This window comes from Notechis scutatus, chromosome 1 (genome assembly GCF_049901735.1).
Source record: "Notechis scutatus isolate UNSWTSFEM ecotype Mainland chromosome 1, rNotScu1.2, whole genome shotgun sequence".
NCBI lineage: Eukaryota > Metazoa > Chordata > Lepidosauria > Squamata > Elapidae > Notechis > Notechis scutatus.
In genome coordinates this window covers 70889155-70913812 of record NC_142009.1, presented here as the reverse complement: position 1 = coordinate 70913812, position 24658 = coordinate 70889155, and the positions used below count along the sequence as shown (strand labels likewise).

Sequence of the window (24658 nt, the reverse complement as noted above, 5' to 3'; positions counted from 1 at the left end):
ATACCACAATTGACAATAGGGAAAAGAACATCATGCAATAAGAAGGGAAGGGAAGGGAAGGGAAGGGAAGGGAAGGGAAGGGAAGGGAAGACAAGACAAGACAAGACAAGACAAGACAAGACAAGACAAGACAAGACAAGACAAGACAAGACTTTATTTGGCCAAGTAGGATTAAATACACAAACAATTTGTCTCTGGTGTAGAAGGCCTTAGTGTATATGCAAAACAACCAAGTAATAATAACTATAATAATACCAATAAGAGGAGGTAGTAGGGATCAGAAGGATCAGGGGTGGGATGCTACCGGTTCTGCCTGGTTCTATAGAACCGGTAGCTCTGAAGAGCAGCAGACGCTGAACCGGTTCTGTGTTTGCTTCTGTTTGGCCCATCCGCCTGCCTAGACTATTACCTGTCCTTTATTTCCTGCTTTTTCAACCTCAGCTGCTTTGTGCGGCACAGCTGAGGTTGAAAAAGCAGGAAAAAAAGAGGCTTTTCAAATGCTGCGCACCTGCGCACAGCACTTTTCAGCTGCCCGGGTGGCAAAGCTGATGTTTTTTTTACATATGTGCGCAGCAAAACATAGTCACTGAACCGGTCGTAACACCGGTTGAATCCTGAGAAGGATAATAATACTATAGCCATACTAGATGGGTAAATATGCTTAGACATAAAAACAGTACTCTGGGAATTAGATGATCAGCAGAGTGATGGCATGAGGAGGAAAATTGTCTCTGTATCTAGTTGTTTTAGCATTCAATGCCTTGTAGCAGTATCCCGAGGGGAAGAGTTGAAACAGTTTATTTCAAGGATGTGAGGAGTCTATAGATATTTTCTCAGCCCTCCTTCTGATCTATGCAATATACAGGTCCTTAACTTTTGCCTCAGAAAACAGTGACAGGAAAAGCAACAGAGATGAAGAGTGAAACATTTGTCAAATTCATCAGGCAGAAAATAAAATTAACATCCAGCATGCCAACATCAGTGGCAGTTCTGCACACTCCTGTTGTTTTCTGATGATTAGTTGAAAACCTTCTTGTTCTGGCAATTATTACATATACAAAAATGTGAAATCACAGCTGCCAGTTCTTAGCTGGTGTTGGCTTTTATGTGCATTGAGTTCTTCCCAAGAACCTAGGATGTCATAATGTATCAGTATAGTACAGTATATATGCAGATCTAAGCAGAGGGACCTTTTATAATAAAGAGATGGAAATGTTGTCAATTCATATGGCATCCAAGAGTTTTTGCTATGACACCTAGTGCATTGATAATCACTGGGACCACCATATTATTATTTCTTAATTTTGCTGATTAGCTCATGTCTCACATGGTAAATTCTGAACTAAATATATTTCAATCTACTGAGCTGTCTTTGTTTTTATAATTTTTTAAAATATTTTTTATTTCATACTGTTTTATTATAGTATTGGGAAAGTTTAAATGTTAGAAACTTTTTTGAATGTGTTCTATCATGTAAGAGCTGGCTATAAATCTCTTAAATAAACAAACAATTCAATTTTTTAAATTGAAAGTTGTAATTTTTCTTCTTGCATTCTGCATCTCTATCATTCTTTAAGAGCTAATTGGACAAAATTGCCATTGCTGAACTTATTGCTTTAAAATTTTTACAGAACTCATTACATTGTAAGTTTCAGACACTGCTGTAAATAAAGTTATGAAATTAATCTTAAAACTACATAACTCCAAGTTCTTGAGGGAAAACATTTTAGGGAAAATTGGCTTTTTCTCTACTCTTTTATTATATTTAAGATGTGTGGTTTTCAGCTCCCCAGAATTGGGAACATGCAAACACATCTCCAGACCAAATGATATAAACGTGCTACCAGGAGTCAGATTTTTGCCAACAGATCTGGTAGACAGCATTTAAGGGAATAGAAACAGCAATAGCACTTATAGACTTATATACCACTTCACATGCTTTACAGCCCTCTCTAAGCAGTTTACAATGTCAGCATATTTTCCCCAACAATCTGGGTCAATGTTGGAGTAGAAGGTTGAGCAGGGCATTTATAATAGCCATGACGGTATGGATCAAACATTTTTTAAATTTTGTTTTCAGTTAAAACATGCATTTAAAAAAAGGATACTGATTTGTATACTGCTGTAAACATGAACTTTCCCTATGCGTTGCCCTGAAGCTGATGGCGGGATTTGGGAAATTAAAATGTGGTTGACTGGGTAGAGGTTCATTTGTTGTGCAAATCCTATCAACCTGGAATCCTCTAGATGCGTGGACAGAAACTTTCAGAATTTCCCAGCTAAAGGTTCTGGGAATAAACATTTATACTTTTTATACATTTATACTTTGGATGGTATCAAGTTGGATATGTACGGACATGGGCAATGAAACTGATAAAGGGGGAGACCTTGCAATGGTGTATGGGAATGATCGTTGGAGACAGAATGAAGAAACTCAGACTGGCCTGTCGTCAGATAAGAAGCAGATAAGCCTGCAGAAGAAAGGAGTACATGGCAGAAAGGATACACCAAATTTCTAGGGATTGCAAAGCTACACTTGACATACAAGTTTGCCATACTTCCTTAAGTGTATCCTTAATGAAATAATGAAATGCCTACTAGAGTTTAGTCTGGATGACAGATAAATACTGAAGGGAAGAGCCACTAAACTTTTTATTTTCCTAGTCTATGCTATGGGATGGGGGAACCGCAGTGCAATTTTCCATGGACATGGGACAAAGAAGGAAAAACTTCTCATTTCAAGGAGAAATGATTTGCAATTGTCTTAAGAGGAAACCCTCATGGCTAAAGGTGAGGTGGCCCAAAGATGCTTCTTTTTCAGGAGGCAACTGGGTTTTCTTGTTTTTTCTTTGAAGACTTTTTGCTTTTCATCCAAGAAGCTTTTTCAGCTCTGACAGGATAGTGGGGAATGGAAGGATTTATACTCCTTGCAGGCAGATGGACATTTGCATCCTTTTAGAGGGTCGTTGAAGCATTTGGAGGTTTATCTGTGAGCTCAGGGTCACCCAAGTAGTGCTCCTGGTTCCTGTAGTCTGCATTTTTTTCTCTGGAAATCCATTCCTACTTCCTCACCATTCAAACAGTGTTCATCCCAAACATCTATAGAAATTCTCAGTCATCCAGGTCATGGTTGTCCCAAAAGTGCTTTTTCAGGAGGCAACTGGACTTTCTTTTCTTTTTTCTTTGAGCTGAAGAAGTTTCTTGGATGAGAAGCGAAACATCTCCAAAGGGGAAAAAAAAAAAACAAGTCCAGTTGCCTCCTGAAAAAGCACCTTTGGGACAACCATGACCTGGATGACTGAGAATCTCTACAGACCTCATGGCTAAGAAGGACAGGACCACAAGTAGTTCCTCCTAGACACAGAGCTAAAATTATGCAACTCAGTATTAATCCTGTTTCATGGAATTGAATGATACAGTAAAATGAGAATTATTAAACATAAATACCCAATATAAAGTTAACTTTGCTTTGTTGCGAAAATATAGTATGAGTCTTGAAATAGCAACTGAGATCTGCATGCCAATATGCCGTGCTTAAGGGTACACTGAACTTGGCCAGATATATTTTTATTTAAATACAGATTGAGTTGCACATGGAGTGCCACAGGGTATTCATCATTACATGGAATTCAGTCACTGGTCTGAAGCCAGAAAACGTCATATTCTGAACAATTCCTTATAATGTTAGCTACCCAGAGCCTGATTTGTTGTTGCATTTTTCTAATTAGTATATTTGCCTTCTGGTAAAAGGCAAAGTATATAGCTTGGTTTATAAATAATTACAGCTGATCAGAGCCATAAAAAACAAAGATTGATCTTACTTGAAAGGTTATATAAGCCAATGCCGATGTGTATATACATTATCCAAGCTAGGGGGGAGACAGTCCCACAGCTATGCAAAAGTCACAGTGAATTGTAACTTTAATGTGACATAATGGAAAAATATTGATTATAGAGAGAGTTAAATGGAATAACTATACTGGATTTAGTCTGAATTACCTTTAATTTAGAACAAATGTAGTTGTCCTCACTCCATGTCTTTGTCCTCGTCATATTAGCTTTTTGAAGTATGGCCCCTGACACATCCCTTTATTTATTTATTTATTTATTTATTTTTAATTTCATGTATTTATTGGTGCCTGACACATTTCTCAAAATTAAGGGGTCTCTCTCAAACCCTGAAAAATAATTGACTCCTGATATGAATGAAAAGAGGGCCCAGCTTGGGATCCTCTGCTCACACATACCTACCTTGAACTCTTATAATAGAAGCCCATGGAGAATGGAACACCTCCTGGGTTTTTTTGGCAGGTCTTGAAAGCATCCAAATGTGATAGCAATCTGCAGAATTGTACTCGCCTCAATGTTTCATTGTTTTCAGAGGAAGAATGCAAGAATGCTTTTCTTTAACAGATTTTACACATTAGCTATAAAGAAGAGAAATAAGCAGAACAATGCAAAGGGAGAGGAGGGCTTTGGGAATTCCATTTTACTCTTTCTATTGAAATTACTACATCATTGCCATAACTTTGCAGCCCTTTGAGGAGGAAAACAATAGCTTTGAAAAATAAAAAATCAATAACCACAGAGGTTATCTGCCCTCAGATATCAGCAAATTATATCAATAATTAAACAAATAAATAGGTAATGCTGGATGTTATTATGTACAGCTAAGAAAGGCTGCTTCTAAAGAAACAGGTGATGTATAGATCAATTGATGGAAAAGATGCACTCTGTGCATTGCCCAATGAAATCTTGTCATCCCAAATCATGATATGCCGATATATATTTTCACCTTGCACTAAGATATTAAATCGGCTTCTAACTCTATACTAGACATGAGATTAGGAGACATGAATTAACTTCTGCCATCTTTTGATCAGTATGTACTACTTTACAAGCTTTCTGGCTAACAGCATCCACTTTTGTAAATAGTATGCAGCATTTGTTGGATTTTCTAGTAAAGTTACATGGATGCACATACACACAGTATTCCTGCTGCATACTGAACATGTGCACTAAATTAGGAGAAAAAATGCATATGGAAAAACAAGATCACACTGTAGTGTGTTAGAGATTACTCTCATATTAAGAAGTTCTACAAAGAAATATATTTTAGATTCTGCACTTTTACTTTCCTAGCAACAGATTATACAGTAAATACATTCCAACACAACAATTGCTTTTTAGATTTATTTGGAGATGTTTTGCTTTCTCCCTCTGCTCTGCTGTCAGCGACTTAATTGTACCTTCAAGCTCATCAAAGCCATATGTTTGTTTTTATTTTAGCATGTCTTTTTGGCCAGGAGAGACCAGATAATTATGAGATTCCAAACTATGAGCAAACAAGTGGACTAATTATACTTTATCTGCATTTACTTTGCAGGAAACCCACAGCTTTCTATATATAGTGGAAGCTGAGTCAGTGATTGAAGTAGAGTACTAGATGTTACTTCCATTAAAACAATTATATCCTACTAAATTTTAATATCTATTTGACCAGATCTCTGCTCCATCTTGTTATCATTATCTTCAAATGTGCATCAAAGAACAAGAGGGTATATTATTTTGAAGAATAAAAGATCAACCAATCCAAGGAAGTTGAAATTTTCTAATAATCCCCAGGAGCTGTAAATGTTAAGAAGACTTCCTTGAGGAAATTGAAAGCTTGTTCTAATGAGAAAGACCCAAAAGAAGCATAGAAAAAGTGTCAGGGAGAGAGACAGAAACAGAGACAGAGAGAAAGAAACACACAGAGAGAGTGAGGCTGAGGAATGTGTGGTTAAAAAAACATAAAAGGGAACAGTAAGGACTTCCTTAAATACATACCAAACAGAAAACCACTTCTTTACATGGTGCATTAATTAATTTATGGCATGGCCACTTAATATGGATGATGTTAAAAGAAACTGGATAAATTCATAGAAAACCAAGTCTATTGAGAGCCATTGATCTTGAAGATTCACTGTGTTACATTGGGATTGGAGACAGCATGTCTTCAAAATAACAGCCTCAAAGGAATGACTGTGGGAGATGAGTGATGTCTCTGTGTAATGGAACACACCCAAGTATGGGCTATGGTAGATTGGGCCCCACTACGGTGGGAGAGGCATGTGTTATAGACTTTCCCAGAATGAGCATCACAGGCTTATTGAGCGTATTAAATGCCTATTATATATAGCAAGAAGAAGTTGAAGAAAAAAAAGAAAATGGGAGAACTGGAGAAGCCAGTTTAGTGTAGTGGTTAAGTAATCAAGCTAGAAACCAAGAGACTGTGAGTTCTGGTCTCATCTTGGGCACAAAACCAACCATGACTTTGAGGTAGTAACTCTTTCTCAGTCTTAGAAAAGAAGCAAGGGCAAACGACTTCTAAAATTTCATCAAGAAAACTGCAGGGATTTGTCCAAGCAGTGAATAGGAGTCAACACTGACTGGAAGGCAACAATCTTCTGGAAGGCATTCAACTGAAAAGTTGACTGTTGGACAACCAGGCACAAAAACAGCCAGGGAAATGATTGAAGCCTGGGAAATGGGCCCCATGTCAGTCAACAGCAGTGCTGATTTACCCCCAGCCTATCAAGTACTCAGAAGGTGAGGGCTGGGCAGCACAAGCAAATGACAGCTAATGACTTAAAAGCCAGCCATCAACACACCCCCAGCCACTTACAACAGGCACTATAAATACTACACACAAATCAGCACACATTCTCCTACAGAGAGAAGTTTCCTGAAGAATGACTCCAGCATGAGTCTAAAAGCTCAGAAGACAAAACATCTGGTCCCAATGATCGACCCAGATTGGATCCTGCAATATTGTCCTTGGACACATATATTCATCTTCATTCATAAGAATAAAATATGACTAAGTTGCAAAAAAAATTGTACCCACACAAGCCAAAACACCTTCACCAAGGGCCTAGGCAAAGCAACCCCAATCTAGCCCATAAAATAAAACAGAATCTATTTCATAACTAGTTCCACTGACCCTACCTTTCTATCTAAATGCAAGTTGCCAGAACAGCTACTTTAAGCTGCACATTCCTATTCTTTGGTTTGTAGCCAGCTTTGACATTAACAAATATTCTTCCCCAAACCCCAAAATTAACCTTAGACTGTCTACTATTGACCCCACCCCTTTCCTAAGAGGTCTGTAGGGGGCGTGCATAAGCGCACCAACGTGCCTACTGTCCCTGTCCTATTGTTTCTTTTTTATTCATATCCATTTCATGTATTCATAATCATGCTTATACTTATACCTGTTATCTAATACTTGCTTGACAGATAAATAAATAAGTAAGTAAGTAAGTAAGTAAGTAAGTAAGTGAGTAAATAAACAAACAAATAAATAAATAAATAAATAAAACAATGGTAAAGGAGAGAGAGACTTCCTGCCTGTGAGTTTCTGAATTTCTCTTCACCACTTGATTTTCCCTGCCTTCAGTTTGATCCACCGATTAATCCTTAGAGAGCTTGGACATCTGAAAGTACATGTTAGGTAGAATTCCTCTACCTTAATCTGATCCAGAAGGGTGGCTTATCTGGGACTGTTGTGATAATAATCAGTTCCAGAGTGCCCACGCAGAACTATCTTGCTTCATACACAGATATTAATCAAAGCAGCATTAAATGATGTGTTTCAAGGAATGCAACACTTGATATCACCTCAGACATAGCTTGTTCATAACTTTGAGGTGAAAATTAAAGAATGACTCACAAAAGGGATGAGGGACTATTTCCAAATCAGTTCTAAGCAGTTTGAGAGCAAGAAAGAATTCCTTGAATTACAGTTGTTAAAAAAACAGAAAGATAAAGGCGAGTTTGACCTTCCAGTTTCTGTAAAAGTGGGTCCTCTTGGAATTAACATTTCATTACGATGGGCTAGCTTCCAAAGAATGCAATCCTATGCTATGCTCCCTACTTTGAAATCTGAGTCCTGGTGGAAACAGGCCCATAGCATTGTCATTCAATCTCATTTTTACTGCTTCATCCTTTAAAGGACTAAAACGGCTCTAAAGTATCTGTGCGGCTAGCAACATTAATTCCTTCCCTGTAACTTTATTCCGCGTTATTCAGAATATGCTTTTCAGTGATTAATTCTTGAAGACAAGGAAACACTACCTTATGTTAAACAGTTGGGTTCCTTTCTACATAACAAAAACAACCAGAATGTGCCATTCTTAATGTAGTCACGTCTAATAATAGTTAACATGTGAATCTTTTCATGGTGTGGAAGTCAGTTTCAGTATATTCTTAAAAACACAGGAACAATTGATTGAAGGATTATTCAGGCTGTGCAATCTAGAAAAATTAATTTACTAAATTGAAATATTATATCCCATGGAAAACAGAATGTACATGTGTTTTGCATACCACTGGATGCCATATGTTTTGATGCATTATTCGCTAGCAGACTGTAAAAATATTGTAAGTTTTACTGAATGAACATTTTTATGGTTTTCTGTAACTAAAAACTTATCTAAATAACTATTAATGCCTAAATAATATAAGTAAGATATTACCACATGGGGACTGTACTATCCATTACTACATTCATATAACTTCTTGTTTGACTGGCTCTGAATTAGTTTTCAGCTTTGGACCTATGTTGCCTACCATAATATTAATGTCAGGTTTGCAGTCTCTGAATCTTCTTCTAAAATGTCTGTAGCTTTGCAAAAGGAGATGCATTTTTTAATATTCCCAGTCTATGCACAGATTTGACCTCTGCCTTAGTAAACTTTGTAAACCAAAGCCAATCTTGAGCTCAGCATTAGTAGTTCTCTCCCTAGCTTTGAAAAATACAGCTAAGAGTTGCTTAATTATAAAGTGTAAATTAACAGATTAGTCCATTCACTGCAAGACTCCAGACTGAAAGAAATGAGAGGCACACTGACCATAATCTGTATTTTCCGGCTCCCAACAATTAGATGGCCAAAAATAGGGTGTCTGCAAAACAAAACAAAGAAAAAAATTAGACAATGCAACACATGATACATATTCTGAATGTCAATTTTTGAGTCACTGTGAGATGGGAAGCTGTAAAATATGATAAAATTAGCTATTCTTGGGAATTATTGATTGAATTCATTTGCATACTTGAATAGCTGTGTTGATTAATCAATTAATTTCATTCAATTGAAATACCCAACAACTCTTATTATGTGATAATGCTAAGGCTATGAGTTTTTGATATTATTGTCGTTGTGTTTGAGAGTGTTGTATTGAGAGTTGAGACACTGTGGGTGGGGCATTAAATGCCAAAAAAGCCTCTTCTATTAGCACTCCCCAATCTGAAATTGTGTAAGTAACCCAATATTAAGCTGAAATCAGTTTCTTCTATAAACAGGGATTCTTGATCTTTTCTAAATATTTTATACTGTTCTTCAATGCAAGGACTTACCTGACTGTAATGAATAGCTTGAAACCAGGTTTTAATTGCATAACTAAACCCTGTGGCTCACCTGTTTGTCAAAAGGCCCTAGCCTATGCCTAGAACTTGAGTCATGCCAAGTTTTGGTTTGAAACCAAAAAAGAAAGAAATCTAGTTTCCTTGAATCAAATTCCAGACAACTCTTGCTGGCTGACTGAGAATCTTCACTCACATATCGCCCTAGTGCTAGTCTATGCTTTTTTCATACAATTAATCCAGCTAAGGATTAGAAGACAAAAGCTGTTTAATAATCTGTACATGGGATGAAAGAGATAACCATCTTTCTACTGTTCTTCTTATTAATGTTTGGATGGCATAAAGCAGACAGAGTAACTCCACAAAGCATCCATACAAAGTCTTTTTTATTGGTTCATCAGGCATCCTATCAACTCACATTTATGACGAGGTTCTTCTTAATGTCCAATCCTTTACATATCTGAATTGTGGTGTAGAAAGATGGTTATCTCTTTCGTCCCATATTGTAGAGACAGGGGATAGAGCTGCTACCACGACGCTGTGTTCAGGCAAGAGTGAGGGAGTCTCCCCCAACCCAACAAGGGTCAATTTAGTGACCAATCAGGATTACAGATGTGGCCACATGAAATGAACTACATTTCCCAGGATACCTTAACTACATTTACCATGATGCATTCCCTTAAGGGAACAGCTCTTAAATCCTAACTAACTATCCCAAATCTCATTAACTCTAAACTGTCTGGACAGCACAATCAGTGGTGCTGATTATGAACAGCCAAATGTATAGACTTTCCCAATAGTATTATTTCCATAATTCACATCCACTGGTCATATTTTCTAGGAGTTCTAGTTATTATAGATCACATCGTTTAGGAAGCATAAAGTGAAGGAAGAGTATTGCCTTAACAAAATATTAAGAGACTCTCTGTGGGGAAAAGAAAAGTATCTCTATCTGACAGAACGGGGTACATGTTGATTAAACTATCACTTTATGAATGGAATTGCTTATTGTTTGGGGTGAATAACTGCTCTTCTAATAATTAGTTAAAGTTTTAAAAAAAAACAATGCTGTAAAAACTTACTTGGAACCGATAAAAAGTACCATCATCCTTCAGGGTTAGAACATGGTCTGAGATAGGAAAGAAATAACCATGGGCTGCCATAAGTGTTCCCAAATGAAGGGCTTCCACTATATCAGAAGGAGACAAAAACATTGTAATGTTTTATGTTATGCATTTTTTTTTCTACTTGAACGATGTTAGAACCCTTCCTATGGTAGAATTTTCATGAGTCAGTGACAATTTGGCTGATGAAATATCAGTCATAGGAATTATAGGGAAAAATCATTCTTACAATTGATAGCAATCATAATAATATTAAAATAAGAATGTTTACCACCACTGTGCATAAGCAGTAATGATACAATGATGTCTCATGTAAGGACATTCTCATGATGACATCATAAAGCATGTGTTGTCATTTGCCCATGATCTCATGTCAACACCCACAATCATGAAATGTTTTTTAATTATTATTAGTAGTATCCTTGTATTTACCGCTTATTAAGAACAGGAGGCAACAAGAGAAATCAAACACTACATTGTATTGAATTTAGATTGGAAAAACTCTATTAAAGAATGCTCCTGTTTTTTATTTTTCTGCATTAAAAAAAAACCTGGACATCCTAACACAGATAATGGAATGTTTATTTACAGTCAGAACATTAAACACATTATAAAATCAAACATTGGTATTCCACAGAAATAAAGTGCTCTAAGAATATATTTATATGCACAAAGCCCTTTCTGCAGTCCATTAATTGGTTTGATATTCTTTGAATTTGTGTCTGTTGGGATAATCCATTATAATGTTCATTACCACATAGTTGCTCTTTGTAGGATATTTAAAAAAATCCCTCATGGATGACCTTCACTGTTATAACCCTGCTGCAAATCACAAATACAAGGCAGCTTCATACATTACCCCCTTATGAAGACACAGTCATATAATAGTGAAGAGATGGAACTTGGACTGAAGAGATGCATTTTCAAGTCCCTCGTCAACTACAAAGCTTACAGGGTGACATTAGGCCAGTTATTTTTTTTTTCCAAGGTTGTCCTTGTAGGGATAACATTAGTGCATATTGCCATGTGTACTTCCAAAGGGGGAAAAATGAATGGTGATGACAAGGAGGATACAAAAACATTAATAAGGAAGCTCCATGCAAAAGACTTTGTGGTGATAAAAGAGTAATTCAAAGGAGTTACATGAGGCTTCTTCAGCAGTCTTTTATAGTAAGACCATGTTTTTATAAAAATTACTATCAGAAAATAAGTTGATCATAAGGTATTTCAACTATTCTGGCCAGTAATCTTGGGGACACACATCTTTTTAATAGCAAGCTTCAATTCTCCCACTTAATGAAGCTAATGCATATTCAAGAAACTTATTCTTTTTAGTTACTACTCCCAAATTAAAACTGAGTCTCAAGAAATGTGGAAATATGCCACAGGGACACTCTACTCTGTGTCCAGTTGTGTCTCGTCCAGTCTGACCTTAAGCACAAGGGAAGGAAAGCTATGAGTAACTGCTTTCTTCTAAAGATGAGATAGTCAAAGCCGGCTGGCATGCACTGCATGGGACAGGAGCTCCTCCCCCACTTCTACTGTCTCTCCCTCCCTTATTTAGAGTCCCATCTGTTTTGTCACGGCTTGTAAGAAGAGGAGATTGGGAAAAGAATTGTCATCTCCTCCTCCACCACCTCCTCTTCTCCAAACCTGTCTGGGCATATGGAGAGAGTCTTGCAGAGTTTAGTTGTCAACCCCTTTTGAGGAGGCTTAGAGTGGGAAAAGAGATGAGGCACTGGAGGCGTATTGCTGTTACCATTAAGACGTTACAGTGAATTAAGCAAGCAAGCAAGCAAATAAAACATAGCACTGAAATTATAAATGCATTCAGCCAAGGTGGAGAATCTGTTGTCTTTCTTCTCGAGGGATGGAAAGGTTAGTTTTCCTACTGCCAATTTCAGCTCCACCACTCAATATTGGGAAATTTCTACCAGAAGGAGGCTATGACCCATCTCCATTGTTCCAGAGGGCTGAACATGAAATTTGCAGGAAGGCAGATTCTGACTCAATGCTAGGGGGAAAAAATCCTAACAATACAAGAATGGAATCAATTATTGTTAATTGATTCAACCATATACATATACAGCTTCAACCATAACAACACAAGAGCACACAATAGATACAAACTCAAAGTAAACCGCACCAAACTTGATTGCAGGAAATACGACTTCAGCAATAGAGTGGTCAATGTCTGGAATACTCTACCCGACTCTGTAGTTTCTTCCCCAAACCCCAAAAACTTTAACCTTAGACTGTCTACTATTGACCTCACCCCTTTCCTAAGAGGTCTGTAGGGGCGTGCATAAGCGCACCAACGTGCCTACCGTCCCTGTCCTATTGTTTCTCCTATCCTTTTATTTTTCTTATATGTAACCATTTCATGTATTCACAACTATGTATACATTTATACTTATTATCTTGTAAACAATTGGCAAATCAAATAAATAAATAAATAAATAAATAAATAAATAAATAAATAAATAAATAAATAAATAAATAAAATAAAATAAATTATACGATGAGCTCCCCTTCACTGGATAGTGAAACTAGATTTATTCCAGAGATGCCTTAAGTGAAGTCTCTGCATTAAGCAGCAGGATAGACTGAGGAGCCTAATGGCTTCTCCCCTTTAGGATTCTGTGACTTATCATCATAATGATAACAAAAATGATTCAGGTTTGATCCCAGATATCTCAGGTAAAGAAGGCAGTTCACTATTAGACTTCTTTTGATGTTGGTAAAGCAGCTTTTCTCAACTTCATGATCTTCAGCGAACATAAGTCAACAGGGAAAAATAAAAATTATTGTTAACAAACCTCAAAGGATGGATAGTCCTAAAACAACCTAATACAATTTTCAAATTCCTTTTTTTAAATTTCTTTTCCAGATTATAGATAGTCTTTATTTACTGGCTGCTTCATTTAAAGTTAAAGTTATAGTAATGTAAAAAAAAAGAAAAACCCACCAAGCTTTGCAACCAATTTTATTACCATTGCAGATCAACATCCAAGGGCTTTGCAACTGACGCACATTTACAGTCTGTGCAGTATCCTGTGATCATACAATCAATTGTATGCTTGACAACTGGCTTGTAAGAAGTAAAGTGTCAAGGCTCCAACTAATGAACCCAAGCAAATCAGAACTCTGAGACTTGGTTTCTTCTCAAAGATCTTCTTTATTAAGTACATCATATTGGCACAGCTTCAATGGAAAATCAATTCTAAATCTTTTCTGTGGTTTCAGTATAATTAAACTAGGAAGTAACCCCATGCCCAAGTGTCACAGGTCATGTTGCCCAATTGGGTTAATTGGTGGGCTCTTCAGGCACTCCTTCCCCAACCTTATCAGTTGCCAGTAGAGATTATCTTGGTTCTCACAAGAAAGCTCTTTGTTGGGTCTAGTAATGCAATCCAACCTCACTCCCCCCTTCCTCCTCTGTGTGGCAACTGAGGAATAGAAAGATGGCTGTGGCCAGGTTCAGTTCGAAGTTGACACAAAGGTAATGGAGGACACCTAAGTAAAATTGCAAGTCACTGTCATATGATGTTTCACTTAATGACCAAATGGGAAGTGATGTCATAGCAGATTATTTTCCACTTAGCAACTGTGGCACTTAGTAACAGAGCCAGTGATCCCAGTCATTGTCGCTAACAGAGGACTATCTGTATTTCTTCAATTTCATTTATAGTCCCTCTTGTTTGGGGATTTATTTATTTATTTTTATTTTTATTACTTTAATAATTTTTTATTGTATATAAATAAAAAGAAAGAGCAATGTTTTCAAAATCCATACATAGAGTGTGCTGCCTGGTTACATTTCTTGGAGTAATATTCATCATAATCATAGTAATAGTCTTCTCTAATGATAATTTCATAGTGACAGTGCTTTTCCCTCATAACATTGATACATATTAATTTGTAAAACTAATCAAAATTAATCACAATTAATAACTTACAATAAACAACCCTGATCGTGAGATTAATCTTTCTCTTGTAATCTTCGAATTTCTAACTCCTGTTTCTCTTATTTAACCAATTATAGAACAGATCCCATACCTCAAAATATTCAGTGTCTTCCTTTTCTTTAATTTCAAATGTTAGTTTATTCATTTCTGCACATTCTAAAATATTTGTTATTATCTTTTCTTCTGTGGGAATCTTCTCGCCCTTCCAAAGTTTTGCAAACACGATTCTGGCCACTGTTAACACATGTACTATTAAATATTCATTTCTTTTACAATATTTATCCAGTATGATGCCCAACAGGAATATTTCTGGTTTTAAATCTATATGTTCCCTTATTGTTTTTTCTAGCCAGGTGTATATTTTCGTCCAGTATTTTTTTTGCTTTTGAACATGTCCACCACATGTGATAATACATGTCTCTTGTTTGGGGATTTATAATGTCTTTCCACAACTTTATCCAGTCTCGTAGGAAAGTTATCAAAGGATCATTTCCCCCCAGAATTATAATTTAGAAATTTTTGACATGGTTCTTGGTAATTTATTAATTCTTTAGCCATTCATTTTATTTATTATCAGAAATCAATTTATGATCTTTATTAGTAACTTTTTAATGTGTTTCCTAAGCAGTGCACATAATGCTATTAGTCATCATATAAATTACTAAAATAACTGTATGCTGTAGAGAATAGTCTGTTTTCCTAATTCAAACACAAGTACCTCTCTCTTTCTAAGGCATCACAGAAGGAACACCTGGAACAGGAGATAGAATAGGCTCTTTTCATATTGAAATTCAGCTAATAAACACTTGAACTGAAGCCCACAATTACAGTTCCAGAATGATATTCTGAATATAATAGAACATATTTCAAATAATGATTTTTCAGAAATATAAATATAGCTTTCATTTCCAAAATACAAATATAGCTTTTGCTTCATGGTTACTATAGCAGTTAAAAGTTCAATATTTTATGTGCAGTGCATTTTGTGAACAGAAAGTTTCAATCTTTCTGGAACACATTGAAGCAGATTTTTAATTAAAGTGCTCCTCCAATCAACCAAGCAATGTTACTTGGCATTTATTTACCTGGATGATGCACGTAGAGTACACATACCCATAACAGAGGCATATTATTTTATTTTACTTTTTTAAAGATTAGATTTATTATTTATTAAAATATTTCTACTCCGCTCACAATCCTAAGATCCTCAGAGCAAGTTGCAACCCTTAAATATATTAGATGAAAATTAAACTGAAGTAAAAACAATAAATTGTTAGAATAATACCCAACAATTAAAAAAAAAATCAATGGGATAACAGCCAGGTTCAACTGCCAGCTAAAAAGCAGTCACCCCTGACACCAGTCTAGCTTTCAGAGAAAATTTTCCAAAACCAGGGATTTTTAAATAGAGTAACCCTCACTTGTAGCTTTACCAACTGTGGGAACTGTTCCCTCAACCAAAATTAATATAATACACACTAAATCCATCTCAAGCATCAAGATGCATCAATACACTCTCAAGCATCAAGATGCTAAATCATTACAACTTTTAATCTCATTACTAAAGCTTGAAGTCCAATTTTCAGGATAAGTATTTTTGAGATTTGGCAGCTGGCAACAGGATGTGTTCTTTATTTGTGGAAAAATACCCTAAAAATGTCAGGAATAATTCAATTTTATTATATATGATTTGCATGGTTGCACTTATGCTCAAGGTTTATTTCTTAGCCAGAGAGTGGTGCATTGTAAAAGACTGCAACATCAGAAGGCCTATAAGGTTTCTAAAACAATGAAATTACTATTACTGTGTATTATTGTGTTTATAAAGCTAGATATGTAAAATAGCCAGAAAAAGCCATGACAGTGGTTAAAGGTCCCCAGATCAAATTTAAGTAGGGTAGTGGAATTTCTTCAAAGATGACCAAGCAAAAATGGTGGGAGTTCTTACACATAATGAAGAGGGAAAGATAAAGAACATTTTTTCAGGCCCTAAACCAAGGGCCCTGTTCACTCTGCTTTGGAGCAGAATATTGTTATTACTGAATTTGCCAAGATTGGGTGTCTGGATGGGAACCAAACAGGATAGGATGAAGATGAAGCCAAGAATGAATAAAATGAACTCTGAATACTGAGCTTCCACTCTACTGTTATTCCATATTTGTGAACTGTTTGAATACAATTTTCATTTGTCCTTGGGCTTCTTTAAAAATACCTCTGGAATAACTGCAAAGGTGGGATAGTTGAAGGATATTTGTGCTTTAATAATGGGTGGCTCAGTGGCTAAGATGCTGAGCTTGTCGATCAGAAAAGTGAACAGTTCGGCAGTTTGAATCCCTAGCACCGTGTAACGGAGTGAGATCCTGTTCCTTGTCCCAGCTTCTGCCAATCTAGCAGTTCAAAAGCATGTAAAAATGCAAGTAGGAAAATAGGGACCACTTTGGTGGGAAGGTAACAGGGTTCTGTGCACCTTCGGCATTTAGTCATGCCGGCCACATGACCACAGAGACGTCTTCAGACAATGCTGGCTCTTTGGCTTGGTAACAGAGATGAGCACCGCCCCCTAGAGCCAGAAATAACTAGCACGTATGTGTGAGGGGAATCTTTACCTTTACCTTTAATGAGGAATAGTTTGCTAATTATGAAGCTGATTTCTAAAATGTAACTATTACTACTGTGTATTCATCCATCATTTCAATTTTTCTTCTAGTTAATCTCAAGGAACAATAGAAACCTGAGTCTAACATGAAAACCCAGATGTCTGCTTTTATCCCACATTTACCCCAACATCACTATCACAGACCCCCCCCCAACAACTTTGCACACAGGATTAGAGGTAATTTTGTCTGCTCTTCCTTTTAAGTCATCATGATTTACAAAGTCAAAGTAGTATCAGAACATGTTAACTGCCAAGGATGCTCAATTATAGATCTAAAGGTATCATTTTGGAACAGCAAAACTATAGTGTAAGAGACTGTGGAACTCACACACGTCAAAAGGTTTCAGGCTGTCCCAGAACACACAATTAACCAACACAATGGGAATTTAATACCTTACAATTACTAATTAATGAGGCATTTGTAATCTGCATTTCGTGTAGCCTACTACCCTTTCTCCCCCTGTCCCTTGCTTCAACTAAATTTAAATCCTACATCAGTTTAATAGTCCATGGATCTGATGATATGAGCCCAGGTCTCAAAAGCTTACGTGTTTTTTTTTAAAAAAGTCAGTTAGTTTGAACAGGTGTCAAAACTTTTTCTGATTTTAGGCATTTTATCAAGTTATTTAATCTGGATTGTTATTATTTTACTTTGGGTGAGCCACCTTTTTGTGTTATTAGAAAATTTGTGTTTATTTTCAAGATTTTTTTCTCCAAGAAAATCACCTGCCTTGTTAATTTACCTGTACTGTTGATACAGTATAAGACATATATTTTAATGTTGGCCTTTCATCTTTCCTGTGATGTTTTTTGCCTCTAACTGATCAACAGGAGGCAGCATATGAATGCTTTCATTCTTACTGAATTTCATCAGATACATATAGACTCTGTAATCAGTTTTAGACATCATATAGTCCAACTTCTTTTATCAAAAAGCAAGTGGCAAAAATACCACAGAAGCATATACAGTAAATCTACCCACATCCCTGTGAGGGAGGTGGGTGGGTGACAAGATTCAAAAAATGCATAGCTTGAGTTCATGACATGTATCAACTTGTTTTTCTAGATTGACAGCTTAAAATAAAGAAGGCATACTTCCTTACCTCCATCCTTCCCCACTTATAAAGTCAATTATAAATTTGACACATACATATTTGTAGAGTGCCCGACAGAAGTGCTCTGTATTTTTAATATGCAAATGGAAGAGTTTAAATTTCACCTCTTGTAATGTTTTTACAATTTTTGATATGTGGAATCGATCTTAAAATCAAAAGTCAACATAATAGAACATAGAATAATAGAGTTGGAAGGGATCTCTGAAGTCTTCTTGTCCAACCTACTGCTCAAGCAGGAGATCCTATACCATTTCAGACCAATGATTGTCCATTCTCTTTTTGAAAACTTCCAATGATGGAAGCTTATAATAATAATGAAAATTAAAATATCACAATGCCCCAAAAAACCCAGGTCATAATTGTACGCAAAGGGAAGTTTGAAAACCGAAATTTTACTACAATGTGAGTAGAGCAAGAGTCTTGAGCTGGGCTAAGGTGGGTGAGTTGCAGGAAATCACAACTGGAGGGATGTAGCTACCTTGCTATTATCACGGAACATTGTTTGATATCAATGTGAGGAACTAACTGCTTTTTCTGGAGAACTGGGATCAAAGCGCCTTCTACTTGTTACATAAGATGCACAGAATCATTTTCCTGGAAGCAACTCCAGTGCAGTTGGCATTTTTAATGAAGTAACCTTAAGGTAGTAAATAATCATCCATGTGAGTCGTTTTAACAGAACACCAGGTTTAAGGATTTTCATCCTTCTTCTGCTACAGGAACCTATGAACATATGAAGCTATGTGCAGCTTGAGAAAACGTATATGACAGCATAATCCCCATTTTCTTACCCAAGGAAGAGTTTGAGAATAGGCACTAACTCTCCTGTATATCTTTATTAATTTATTCACTTTAAAATATTTGAAACTAAGGCATCTGTTCACGTCATATTATGACACACGGCTCAAGACAATAGAACTAAAAAATCAAAGCAACCAAATTTGAAAAGTAAAGTTGAGGAAGTTTTGAGGGCATAGGTAAGACAACCTACATCTGAGCTATATAAATCTTTTATACCTGCTAAATTAGAAATTCATTCCCTTTATACCCTTGATACTTAATACAGAATACTCATTGAACTGCATAAATCATTGCTATTGCAGTAGGAAAAAGAGGGACTGGCCTGATACATAATTGGCCTTTAGAATGGAAGAATAAACCAGTATTATTTCCATGACTCCAATTTTAAAAATCATCATGTTTATATACATGATATTGAATAGATCGGCTAACAGGGGCGTTAATATTATCCTGGCTGGAGAATAGCTCCAGTTTGAAAATTGCAGGTAATATGTTTTTCATGCATTGTTAGCATTAATAACAATAATTAATAATTGCATTAAGTGGTGATGGGAAATAGATCAATTGCATGGCCACAAGAGATTCCAATTTCAAATTAAATGAGCTATCATGATACATGGAAGTGAAGTATGCACTTTTAAAATAGTATATTCTTGAAAAAGTTTCCTAGCTCTGAAATTTTCAGTCCTTGTTCCAATTCTGTCATAAACTGACATAAGAACATTTAGCATTAGCCTATAATTAGAAGTATAAGATTAATTGAATGATATTTTTAAAATGATTAATATCACAATCCGTACAGTCGATGTCCCAGATGGTGCTTCTGGTCAGAGAGGTTTTTAGGACTTTGTTCACCTGTACCATTGATGTATTGGTACATGTGTGGAAGATAAATGCAAGATTACCAGCTAAAGTATTGAAAACTGAATATACAAGCACAGTTACAGGAACTACTGTGTGCATTAACAAGTGCGAACTATCTATGCCATTTCAGAGAATAACAAACGAATATCACAATAGTTAAACACTGATACTAACATCCAATATAGACATATTCTACTATGTTTATGTAGATTTTGCAATTCCCTTGCAGTGAGTTCTTAGAGGAGTTAAGACAAATGCTCTAACACTACTTTTTTGTGTTTGCCCTGCATTTGCCATACACTGTCGCCAATAATAAATAAACATTGGGATAAATATCAACATTTAGAAAGGTGGAGAGAAGCCCAACATTGGTGGAAAGGTGGAATATCCCAACATTATCCAGCTATGAAGCTTAAACAAAGGAGCCAATGGTTTATTCTTGCTCTCCACTGTGCATGGCAACAATCCTGTCTGAGTTTGCTCACTTCCTCTCTTAATCACTTCTGCAAATGGCATGTAAGTTGCTTTAAGGATACAAAGAACCTTCAGAAGGACAAGTTTCATTATGCTGAGTGGTTCACCTTCAATATTCAGTAATAGAAGTTTCCTGTAACTTTAAGAACTTAATGAAAAGGTTTTTTGTTAATAAATAAGCAGCAAAAGGGTGATTAAAACATTGATTTTGGACAGTTAATCAATGGACAAAGGGCCCAGACTGAATGGAAATAAGATTTTGGAACTAATTATAAGAATCCTTCCTTTTGTTTGTCTAAAATCCTATTAAAACATATTAAGATTACATGTAAAGGAGAAGACCCACTAATATAGAATATAAGTGTTTTAATTCTGGAAGAATTCAAGGATATTGTTTCTGGTAACTCTTAATGGAAGTTTCATGATTAAGTTTGAATGACAAACTTTAAAGATTTGCTTATAGATTTATGATGTGGAATGAAGCTATTTTTACTGTACCTTTTAAAAACAGCTAAGTTATGACTTTTTAATATAAAGGGATATGAAAGATACAACATATATATTATCATAAAATATACATTATGTATTATATATAATATTTTGATAATATTTAAATGACTTTTGGTGATTAAGATTGAATGATATAAAAGCAACATAAATTATCACAATAAACTTAACTTTCCAACTTTCTTAATTTCATATGAAAACAACTAACAGTGCTAAGGAACATTATTGCACAATAACAGAAATTCATTTACACAATTGTCATTAGTGCACTTCGCCCACAACAATGAAATACTTCTCATCATTCTTAAATGATCTTTTAATGTAACCATTTGTGACTGGATAAAATGGGTGATGAGTAAGACATAGCCACGTACTTCTGCTGAAGATGGAGCATAAGAGATTTAAGGCCTAAAAAGAAAACACGAGAGTTTTTCACTTGGACTACCGTACTTCTCTCCTAAAAGAATGCAAAAGGCTTCTTCTGGTTCTAATGCAAAAAAGAGCAGCATCTCGTTAAATTAAATGTAAAAAAATTCAAGCTATATGAATAACGAGAGCTATATGTGCTGCTAACACATTCACACCATACAACGGCATTTTAACACTGTGAAGATGAGATCTCTCAGTTCTGTGCCCTAAAAAGCAGCAAGCTGTGAGGTACTTTCACCCGTGACATTAAAAGCACCCTTGCTGCTCAACTGATAGGTGCTTCGGCAGAGGACTTGAAAACACATATCTCCATAGCCAAAGGAAGCAGCAGAACTGATGGTGCCAGACACTGTGTGGAATTCACACCAATATCTATATCCACATCTATATCTACATCTACATTTATATCCTGTGTGTGTGAGAGAGAAAGAGAGACAGAGAAAAAGAGTGTATGTATTTTTACAAAGGAGTTTGCAATCTTTCTCTCAATAGCCAGAGCAAATTTTACAGAGGCCCAAAAGTTGCTGCTAGTTCTCTAACCTCAAAAACAGCAAAACAGTATTGACCCTGTATCTGTGAGAGAGCTGGAATTATAGAAATATTAGCATGCTCAATGCCTGAAAGAGTAATACTATTTAATAAGATGGATCTTGACAGACTAGAACACTGGGCCATATCTAATAAAATGAAATTCAATATAGAGAAAAGTAAAGTCCTACACTTAGGCAAGAAAAACCAAAAGTACACATACAGACTGGGTGAAACTAGGCTCAATAGCAGTAACTGTGAGAGGGATCTTAGTGGACAACCAGCTAAATATGAGCCAGCAGTGTGCAGCCGCAGCCAAAAAAGCTAATGCAATCCTAAATTGTATTAACAGAGGGATACAATCAAGATCAAGGAAAGTACTAATACCACTCTATAAAGCCTTAGTAAGACCATACCTAGTAAGACCATACCTGCATCCAGTTTTGATCACCACATTATAAAAAAAGATGCTGAGACTCTAGAAAAAGTACAGAGAAGAGCAACCAGGATGATTAGGTGACTGGAGGTTAAAACATACAACGAACAGTTGCAGGAACTGGGCTTGGCTAATCTAGTAAAGAGAAGGACCAGGGGAGACATGATAGCGGTCTTCCAATATTTGAGGGGCTGCCACAGGGAGGAAGGGGTCAAGCTATTTTCTAAAGCTCCTGTAGGCCAGACAAGGAATAATGGATGGAAACTGAACAAGGAGAGATTTAACCTGGAAACAAGGAGAAACTTTATGACAGTGAGAACAATCAACCAATGGAACAGCTTGCCCTCGGAAGTTGTGGGAGCGCCATCACTTGAGACCTTCAAGAAGAGATTGGACTGCCATTTGTCAGAAATGGTGTAGGGTCTCCCGCTTGGGCGGGGGGTTGGACTAGATGACCTACAAGGTCCCTTCCAACTCTGATTAACTGTTATCTGTTAATATTACAGCTTGGATTCAAAGTCCTCTACATTCAAAAATGCTGCAGAGAAGAAATATGAAGAAGAAATTAGATAACCTTTTGCCCGGAAGGTATAGTCTCCTGCCTGAGTAGGGGGGTGGACTAGAAGGCCTCCAAGGTCCCTTGCAACCCTGTTATTCTATGGTCTACATTCTGTGTTCTACCACAACATGCTGTCAGGTCGGGGGTAGAGTTTAAATTCAGCTCAGTTTTCTTGCCTTCCTCAGTCTTTTCCCCCCTCCTCTCTCTGCACACCGCATATTTTCTGAACTCAGAAAACCATTTTCTGCATTTGGGGGGGCGGGGGGGGGGAATCACTGAGAGCTGAAAAATGACAACACATGTATATTCTTCAAAATCCCAATAGAACAACATTTTTTTATCACTTCCTTAAAACAGGGCAAGTCAATCTCACCTCCTCTGCAACAATCAGGATGCCGCTTATCAAAGATGTCCCATTTCTAATTCCCAACAATCTAGCCTAATTATAGATTTTTCCAGTGAGGTTTGTAAATTATGGAGCATTCCTGAAGTTAATCCTGTGCATCCTACATACAACCTAGGAATATGTGGATCCAACCTAAACCTTTGATTTGTGCCAAAAATGAACCACAAGTTTCAAACTGTGGCTGCAGAAGTTTAGTTACTGCAATTTCTATGAGGTGTAGTTTCATAATGTTTTCAAGGGCAATCCCATGCCCTACGTTATTCTAAATAAGAGGGGATTAAGGTATGAGTCATTGTAACCAGATCCTTTTTCCCCAAATAGTGTGCAGCTGGCAAATAAAGCTATGCAAAGGCGTTTTCAACTATTCTTGCTGTCTGAGTCCCTGCAGACTGGCAGAATCCAAAGTCATGTGCAAATTGGAAACCTGACCTTTCAGAGATACTGCTGCCTAACTTGAATGGGTTGGATTCCTCACTACCCTGTTAGATTGTCTACTGATCAAGAGAATTTCCTCCATGCTGGGGTGAACTTCACTTTCTTCCCCCTGTCGAATCCCTCACTGCATTGAAGGTACAGTTCAAACACTCCACCTTAGGCTCCTTAGCATCATTTCAGATGATACAGAATTTGCTGTTGTTCAGTGCATTGTTATGATTTAGTCCCTGATCTATGGATAACATTCCATAGAATCTTAATGTACATATTTTAAAAAAAGAGTACAATGTACACTGTAGATCTAAGAAAACCTATAGGATAAAAGCAAAAGTTTTTATTGCATCATCTCGAAAAACTGAAAAATAGTGTAAGACCACCCTTAAATAGTATCCACATCTAGTATCAATAAGAATTCTCAAAAAGTTTCTAGTCACTGATTTTGTGAATTGCTGTTGAAAATTCCATTAAAAATGTGCCCGGTTCCCAGAACATTCAGTTGGTAAAATATCTATGGTTCTTTTTACTCTGCTAGCTGAACCGACATATTGTGTGACATATTGGGAATTTTTTCCCCTTCACTAAACTGGGCGTGGGCATGGCCAACATGTGACACAACCCATGGGCCACATGTTTGACAGCCCTGTCTTAGCTCATCTCACTTCACAGGATTGTGGTTGTGGAGGAAATAGGAGAAGGAAGGAATATTAGCAGGGGTGAGATTCTACCAGTTCTGTCCGGTTCTATAGAACCCCTTGTTAACTTTCTAAGCAGTTCGGAGAACCAGTAGTTAGAAGCAATCTCCTTTTGTTTTTTTTCCACCCTTATTACATTCTTGCCAGAATGCCTAGATTTCCTGTTTCCGGAGCTCCTGAGGCTTGGCTTTCTTAAAGGGGAAGGGTTGCTTTCAGATTTTTACACTGCTGTTGGGAGGAAATCAGTAGTGGGATTCA

At 36.6% G+C, this 24658-nt stretch overlaps 1 protein-coding gene across 10 annotated transcripts in view; it reads right to left on the bottom strand.

The window, feature by feature from the left end:
* Positions 1–24658, bottom strand: part of RGS7 (regulator of G protein signaling 7) — a 177888-nt gene that overhangs the window by 37733 nt on the left and 115497 nt on the right. For all 10 annotated transcript variants that reach the window (XM_087967382.1, XM_087967395.1, XM_026669321.2 and 7 more), the window contains 2 exons: positions 10489–10595; positions 8895–8946 (listed from right to left, as the gene is read on the bottom strand). In XM_087967382.1, coding sequence (XP_087823508.1) covers positions 8895–8946; positions 10489–10595 — 159 coding nt within the window. The remainder of the gene's footprint in view (positions 1–8894; positions 8947–10488; positions 10596–24658) is intronic.